The sequence below is a fragment of the Babylonia areolata genome, chromosome 32 (genome assembly GCF_041734735.1).
Source record: "Babylonia areolata isolate BAREFJ2019XMU chromosome 32, ASM4173473v1, whole genome shotgun sequence".
Classification (NCBI taxonomy): Eukaryota; Metazoa; Mollusca; class Gastropoda; order Neogastropoda; family Buccinidae; genus Babylonia; species Babylonia areolata.
Window position 1 is genome coordinate 22,638,016 of NC_134907.1, and position 8,614 is coordinate 22,646,629.

The following is an 8,614-nucleotide window of genomic DNA, read 5'->3' on the forward strand; positions in this document are numbered from 1 at the left end:
CTAATCAATGTCAGTTTGTTGTGTTGTCTGTTCTAATCAATGTCAGTTTGTTGTAATGTCTGTTCTAATCAATGTCAGTTTGTTGTATTGTCTGTTGTAGACAATGTCAGTTTGTTGTGTTGTCTGTTCTAATCAATGTCAGTTTGTTGTGTTGTCTGTTGTAGACAATGTCAGTTTGTTGTGTTGTCTGTTCTAATCAATGTCAGTTTGTTGTGTTGTCTGTTGTAGACAATGTCAATTTGTTGTATTGTCTGTTCTAATCAATGTCAGTTTGTTGTGTTGTCTGTTGTAGACAATGTCAGTTTGTTGTATTGTCTGTTGTAGACAATGTCAATTTGTTGTGTTGTCTGTTCTAATCAATGTCAGTTTGTTGTATTGTCTGTTCTAATCAATGTCAGTTTGTTGTGTTGTCTGTTGTAGACAATGTCAATTTGTTGTATTGTCTGTTCTAATCAATGTCAGTTTGTTGTATTGTCTGTTCTAAACAATGTCAGTTTGTTGTGTTGTCTGTTCTAATCAATGTCAGTTTGTTGTGTTGTCTGTTGTAGACAATGTCAGTTTGTTGTGTTGTCTGTTCTAAACAATGTCAGTTTGTTGTATTGTCTGTTCTAATCAATGTCAGTTTGTTGTGTTGTCTGTTGTAGACAATGTCAGTTTGTTGTATTGTCTGTTCTAATCAATGTCAGTTTGTTGTGTTGTCTGTTCTAATCAATGTCAGTTTGTTGTGTTGTCTGTTCTAATCAATGTCAGTTTGTTGTGTTGTCTGTTCTAATCAATGTCAGTTTGTTGTGTTGTCTGTTCTAATCAATGTCAGTTTGTTGTAATGTCTGTTCTAATCAATGTCAGTTTGTTGTGTTTGTTCTAATCAATGTCAGTTTGTTGTGTTGTCTGTTCTAATCAATGTCAGTTTGTTGTGTTGTCTGTTCTAATCAATGTCAATTTGTTGTGTTGTCTGTTGTAAACAATGTCAGTTTGTTGTATTGTCTGTTGTAGACAATGTCAGTTGATCTGATGACTTTTGTGATGGTGTTTGTTCCTGTGCTGACTGATCTGATGACTTTTGTGGTGGTGTTTGTTCCTGTGCTGACTGATCTGATGACGTGTGATGGTGTTTGTTCCTGTGCTGACTGATCTGATGACTTTTGTGGTGGTGTTTGTTCCTGTGCTGACTGATCTGATGACGTGTGATGGTGTTTGTTCCTGTGCTGACTGATCTGATGACGTGTGATGGTGTTTGTTCCTGTGATGACTGATCTGATGACGTGTGATGGTGTTTGTTCCTGTGCTGACTGATCTGATGACGTGTGGTGGTGTTTGTTCCTGTGCTGACTGATCTGATGACGTGTGATGGTGTTTGTTCCTGTGATGACCGATCTGATGACGTGTGATGGCTGAATGGCGAGACTGGAGCGCTGGATTCTTTCACTGTCAGAAGAAGGCTCATGTTTATTCATGACATAGCTTCACACATATATTCTCTCACTCATTATTTCAGCAGATTTGGATACTGTTGATGAGTGAAACAGCTGTGATGGACTAAAGACAACGGAATTGTTATATGATTTGATTGTCACCACCTTGATTTAATTTTTCAGTTGAATACTGTGTAGAATACTTTATTTGAAATAATGAAAGGTGGCGAGTTGAAGTTTTTTTCTTTCTTTTGTTTTTTGTTTGATTGTCTTAATGGGGGAAGTGACAGGTGACCAGTGAATTACTGACTAGAAAAAACAACAAAAAGACCGAACTGCGCATACACCCCCCCGCCTCCCCACATCTCCCCCCTCACCCCTACACACACACCGAAAAAAAACCTGAAAAAAAAACAACAAAAAAACTTCAAACAAGAACATGTATTTAGCTTGTCCAAATTCTTTAAATCTTTGTTTCTGATATAGCTTCTGATCAACTGTTGCTTAATATTAATAATAAAACAAAAATTATGTAGCCAAGATAGATATATATATATATATATATATATAAAGAGACAATCAAGAATATGAAGTCTCGATTAATGTCTTCATATTTTGTTTCAACAAATAGAGATTTGCATTGGACAATTTACCACCCAAATGTTTGTTTATTGTCTTTGTAAGCTTGTTTATTTATTTCTTTATTATTTTTTTGAAAGAAGACATTGAAATATTGGTTTTGGAGTGGGTGGAACAATAACGGAATGAACTTTAGCTCAGTAGCTGATTAAGTGCCAGCCTACTTTGATAGCATAATTTGTTTGAAAACAGTAAGGGGGGAAGGTTTTTTGGAAAAAAATTAAAGAAGAAATTGTTGTTGGAATAGGAGAAAAGTCTGCTTTTTTAAGTAAAAAAAAAAAAAAAGAAAAGCAACAGTAAACAAAGCAATTAAAGACAATGTTGAAAAAAGAAAGAAAACAACTTCCAAAGCAATTAAAGACAATGTTGAAAAAAGAAAGAAAACAACTTCCAAAGCAATTAAAGACAATGTTGAAAAAAGAAAGAAAACAACTTCCAAAGCAATTAAAGACAATGTTGAAAAAAGAAAGAAAACAACTTCCAAAGCAGTTAAAGACAATGTTGAAAAAAGAAAGAAAACAACTTCCAAAGAAATTAAAGACAATGTTGAAAAAAGAAAGAAAACAACTTCCAAAGCAATTAAAGACAATGTTAAAAAAAAAAAAAGAAGAAGAAAACAACTTCGAAAGCAGTTAAAGACAATGTTAAAAAAAAGAAGAAAAAAAAAAGAAGAAGAAAACAACTTCCAAAGCAGTTAAAGACAATGTTAAAAAAAAAAGAAAGAAAACTTCCAAAGCAGTTAAAGACAATGTTAAAAAAAAAGAAAGAAAACAACTTCCAAAGCAATTAAAGACAATGTTAAAAAAAAAAGAAAGAAAACAACTTCAAAAGCAGTCCACAAAACTAAAAATGTCTGGAGGAAAAGTAATAAAAATGGTGTGAGAAAAAAAAAAACGAAAAAGAAATTGATTAAATTCTGTTGGAAAGAAAAAGCATTTCTTTAAAGTTAAAAACAGCAACACCATGTTGAAAACAAGAAACAACCAAGTAGCCAGGAACTACCAAAAGAAACCAGCTGCAGTCACCGCCACCAAAGCTAAAAATAGACTCGCCAAGGGAGGGAAGTGAATAGAGGGGAGACCAGAATCGACGAAGTCTTGGGCGTTCCAGTTGTTGCAGTAGTCGCGGTCCACACAGGTGAAGTAGCAGTCCATCACGCCGCTCGCCTCGACACAGCCGTCCTTTCGTGTGTCTCCGAGTGCTGTGCAGCCTCGATAGGCGAAGGTGAACTCCTCTTTCTCTGTGGGGAAAAGTATTGTGGTGCATGGTTTTGTGCTGTGGTGTTTTTGTGTTGTTTGTTTTGTTTTTGTTTAGTTTTTATTGTTTTGCATTGTGTTGTGTTGTACTTTTTCTATTGCACTGTATTGTGTTGCATTTTATTCTATTGTTTTATATTGCATTGTTTTGTATTATGTTGTATTGTTTTGTGTTGTGTAGTATCGTGTTGCATTGTTTTGTATTCATTGTGTGCTTCATTGTATTCTAGTGTTCTGTATTGCATTGTATTGAGTTGTGTTGTATCCCGTGTACCAAATACATCTTTTAACTTTTTCAACAGGCTTCGTGGAGCGCTTACACGCGCTAACCCCCTCCCTCCCTCCACACACCCCTCCTTTCACACTCCCCACACCATTTAATTACGCACATAATGCATACCAGAGTCAATTATAATGAAAAAAAAGAAGAAATAATGACTCTCATGAACTTCTGTTTCGACAGTCTGCAATGCCTCTGTGAGTCTTACCATTGACACGAAGTACCAATGACGCTGAGAAACTTGAAAAGGACACTGAAAGTTACCAAGGACACTGGGTCTTACCATGAGCATTGTGGGTCTTACAAAAGACACTGTAGGTCTCACAAGGACACTGCGAGTCTTACCAAAGACACTATGAGTCTTACCATATGACACTGACCTTTCCAAAGACATAGTGGGTCTCACCAATGACACTGTGAGTCTTACCAAGATCACTGCAGGTCTCACCAAGGACACGGATTCTTACCAAAGACACGGTGGGTATTACCGATAACACTGTCCATCTTACCAAAGACATCGTGAGTCTTACCGAGGACACCGCGAGTCTTATCGAGGATACTATGAGTCTTACCAGTTACACTGAGGCTTACCAAAGACACAGTGGGTATTCCCAGGGACACTGCGTGTCTTGCCAAAGACACTATGGGTCTTACCAGGGACACTGTGAGTCTTACCAGTTACACTGAGGCTTACCAAAGACACAGTGGGTATTCCCAGGGACACTGCGTGTCTTGCCAAAGACACTATGGGTCTTACCAGGGACACTGTGAGTCTTACCAGTTACACTGAGGGTTACCAAAGACACGGTGGGTACTCCCAGGGACACTGTGGGTCTTACCAAGGATGCTGTGAGTCTTACCAAGGACACGAGTCTTACCAAAGGAGACAGCCGAGCGAGCCCTACCAACCACTGGACAGAGATATTTCTGCAGGCCTTACCGATGTCTTTTGTGAACTGAAGAGCGCACTTGAAGGGGCACCTGGCCCGGACGTTGCCCATGGTCCAGTTCCAGGGGCTGTCCACGCACTCAGGGCCCACTGGCTTCGCCGCAGTCTGGAACTGACAGCTGAGGCACATCTGTCGGCCCTCGGCAACGCTCGGCACTGAAACAGGATTTTGTTTTTTTTAATTGAAATTTAAAAAAAATTTTTTAGATACTTTTCTTAAAATATATTTTGTCAGAACGTGGGTTATACAATAGTTATATATAATGTCACATTTTTGTGTGTGATTGATTTGTCAAAACTTACGTTATACAATAGTTACACATGTTACATGGTCAACATTGCAGTGACTGATGATTAAACGCCAGCAGTAGCAATCGAATGAAATATTACAAACGAAGGGTGCTGAAGAAGAAGAAGGCGATGAAGGAGAAGACGGAAAAGAAGAAGAAGTAGAAGAAGAAGATTCCATTACACACACACACACACACACGCCTCACCCACCCACCCCCACCCCCCCCCAGCTTTCTCTTCTCCACCCACAGACCTCCACTAACAGTACACGTACAGCCAAACCCGGAACACACACACTTTGCCCCCCGCCTTGTGCACACATGTCCATACCCATAATGTATCCCTAATTTGATTCAGTCATCCCTCCTCTCCACCCCTGCCCCTCCATCCTCCCCCGCCACCCCCACCCCTCCACCTCTCCATCCATCCATCCACATCACCCATCAGCTCCCTTATCGAAAAATCCACACTTGTCCAAGTAAAACAACCCCCACCATCACCACCACACGCCACACACACTCTACCTCCACGTACAGAAGATGGCCAGAAGAGGCAAGGGAAGGAACTGGTAACACTTACGTCCCCTCACCCCATCCCACCCCGCCATCCGCCCACCATCACCACCACATACACACTCTACCTCAACATACAATATGTCCAAACGCAAGGGAGGGCACTGGTAACACTCACGTCCCTCCACCTCCAACCCCACCCCCATCACCACCACCACCACACACTCTACCTCAACTTACAGAAGATGGCCAGAAGAAGCAAGGGAAGGCGCTGGTAACACTCACGTCCCTCCATCCTTCTCTGCGACAGTGAACACTGCTGCTGGTACTGGCTGTGAACATTGACCACATTCACTTTCACTTTCCCAAAGAGGCTGCCTGCGTTCACTGCGTTCGGACAAATCCATATACGCTACACCACATCCACTAGGCAGACGCCCGGCCAGCAGCACAACCCGACATATTTAGTCAGGCCTTGAGTGCATGCATGGGTGTGGCGAATTTCTCCCACAAAATGTTGCCACTCACAAGGGTTCTGGTTCAGCTGGTGTGGCCATTGCCAACTATTCTGAATAAGCACAATACCAAACGTTATTGATATTATGCCGCCACGGGGTTTCCTGAAACAAACATGTCTTGTCTTGTCTTCAGTGTCTTGTCTTGTCTTCAGTGTCTTGCCTTGCCTTGTCATGTCATGTCATGTCATGTCTTCAGTGTCTTGTCTTGTCTTCAGTGTCTTGTCTTGTCTTCAGTGCCTTGCCTTGCCTTGCCTTGCCTTGCCATGTCATGTCTTCAGTGTCTTGTCTTGTCTTCAGTGTCTTGTCTTGTCTTGCCTTGCCTTGCCTTGCCTTGCCTTGTCATGTCATGTCTTCAGTGTCTTGTCATGTCTTGTCTTGTCATGTTTTGTCTTCAGTGTCTTGTCTTGTCATGTCTTGTCTTCAGTGTCTTGTCTTGTCTTGTCATGTCTTGCCTTGCCTTGCCTTGTATTGTGTTGTCTTCAGTATCTTGCCATGTCTTGTCTTGCCATGTCTTGTCTTCAGTGTCTTGTCTTGTCTTGTCATGTCTTGTCTTCAGTGTATTGTTTTGCCTTGTCTTGTCATGCCTTGTCTTGTATTGTCTTGTCATGTCTTGTATTGCATTGTCTTGTCTTGTCTTGTCTGGCCAAGTGCGTTGGGCTGGTCACAGGACCTGGGTTTATTGTCTCAGCCGAATGACTGGACGCTCCGTTTGATTTTCCAGTCACACGTGGGAGAACGGGGCTCCTATGGCGATCACAACGAACTGCAGAACCAGAACGAATGTTAATACAAATCATGTACACATGGAGAGTGATTTTTCTAACAGTGTTTACTACTTTTAGTGGAGTGATGGCCTAGAGGTAACGCGTCCGCATAGAAAGGGAGAGAATCTGAGTGCGCTGGTTCGAATCACGGCTCAGCCGCCGATATTTTCTCCCCCTCCACTAGACCTTGAGTGGTAGTCTGGACGCTAGTCATTCGGATAAGACGATAAATCGAAGTCCCGTGTGCAGCATGCACTTAACGCACGTAAAAGAACCCACGGCAACAAAAGGGTTGTTCCTGGCAAAATTCTGTAGAAAAATCCACTTCGATAGGAAAAACAAATAAAACTGCACGCAGGAAAAAATACAAAAAAATGGGTAGCGCTGTAGTGTCTCCCTGGAGAGAGCAGCCCGAATATTACACAGAGAACTCTGTTGTGACAAAAAGAGAAATACAATACAATACAATACTACTACTATTGCTGCTGCTGCTGCCGCCGCCGCCGCCACCACCACCACTACAACATCATTGAATTTACCAGTCGCAGCGCGGGACACTATGACGATCACAACTAAGGATTTCAGAACCATTACGAATTTCATGCAAATCATGTATACGTTTAGTCTGTTTCCTTTAACAGTGTTTACTTCCACAATGCTGCTGCTGCTGCTTCTCCTACTTCTACTGCTGCTTCTACTGCTTCTCCTACTTCTACTGCTGCTGCTTCTACTGCTACTGCTACTGCTTCTCCTACTTCTACTGCTGCTGCTGCTACTGCTACTTCTACTGCTGCTGCTACTGCTTCTCCTACTTCTACTGCTGCTGCTACTTCTCCTACTTCTACTGCTGCTGCTACTGCTACTACTTCTACTGCTACTGCTTCTACTTCTACTGCTGCTGCTACTGCTACTACTTCTACTGCTGCTGCTCTACTTCTACTGCTGCTGCTACTGCTACTACTTCTACTGCTGCTTCTCTACTTACTGCTGCTGCTGCTTCTTCTACTGCTACTGCTTCTCCTACTTCTACTGCTGCTGCTCCTACTACTTCTACTGCTGCTGCTTCTACTGCTGCTGCTACTGCTTCTACTACTTCTACTGCTGCTGCTACTGCTTCTACTACTTCTACTGCTGCTGCTACTGCTTCTACTACTTCTACTGCTGCTGCTACTGCTTCTACTACTGCTGCTGCTGCTACTACTACTTGATCTTCTAACTAACTAACTACTACCACCACCACCACTACTTCTACTACTTCATCTTCCATCTAATTAACTACCACCATTACTACTACTACTACTATTACTGCCACTACTACTACTACCCATCATTCAAGTTAGGCGCTGGCAGTAATCGCGGTACTGTTGGTATGGCGATCACAACTAAAAACTTGGAACCGGTACGAATTTGACACAAATCATACCTGCAGTTCGCTCTCTGTCCAGTTCACACTTGAATTATGCCAGTCGATCGGCGGCCCGAGGAATTACCAACAGAGTGATGTTCCTCGAAACTTTTTTTTTTTCGACTAGAATTAACCACGGACCCGGCAATGTTCAGCAGATGGAAGACCTGTCAGCAGAATGATCACGTCGTGTGAAGCAACAAGAACTGTGCTTGCCCTTGAATATATCTTTACCTCTATTCATAAGTCCGTGCGCCCTGCCCAAGTGAAAACAAACTGCAACAGGTTAGGAAGCTTTTGCGACCCGTTTTGGTGAAAAGACACCGTGTTTCGAACGCCCACAATGGCGGAAGCGCTGTGTCATCTTCCAATGGCAAAGTGTTGACACACTTTTGTTGGCTCAAGGCAAACATGTAGTCGGCTGCTGCATTGCATCTGAATGGAAGAGAGAGAGAGAGAGAGTTTGGGGCCACTCCTTGTCATGTTGCCATTGCACAGCCGTGAAGGCTTTTCTCAGCTTCGCCCAACTTGTGATCAACCGAGCCAGTTTTCTCCATGGTAGGTGAAGACGACAAGGAGTGATACTCT

General features: G+C 42.1%; 1 protein-coding gene across 1 annotated transcript; it reads right to left on the bottom strand.

The window, feature by feature from the left end:
• Positions 1–1,815: 1,815 nt before the first annotated feature.
• LOC143276671 (uncharacterized) lies at positions 1,816–8,367 on the bottom strand. The gene is made up of 4 exons (XM_076581297.1): positions 8,045–8,367; positions 5,580–5,671; positions 4,528–4,692; positions 1,816–3,291 (listed from the first exon to the last, which is right to left on the bottom strand). The coding sequence occupies exons 2-4, from the start codon at positions 5,632–5,634 to the stop codon at positions 3,050–3,052; spliced, it is 462 nt and encodes a 153-aa protein (XP_076437412.1). The 5' UTR covers positions 5,635–5,671; positions 8,045–8,367; the 3' UTR covers positions 1,816–3,049.
• Positions 8,368–8,614: the final 247 nt, after the last annotated feature.

Bases quoted from the DNA above. Each gene is read 5' to 3' on its own strand.
- LOC143276671 (XM_076581297.1), bottom strand. From the start codon at position 5,634: ATGGAGGGACGTGAGTGTTACCAGCGCCTTCCCTTGCTTCTTCTGGCC. The intron at 4,693-5,579 runs GTAAGTTGAGGT...ATCCTGTTTCAG, and splicing joins GCTTCTTCTGGCCATCTTCT to TGCCGAGCGTTGCCGAGGGC. The intron at 3,292-4,527 runs GTAAGGCCTGCA...TTTTCCCCACAG, and splicing joins TCAGTTCACAAAAGACATCG to AGAAAGAGGAGTTCACCTTC.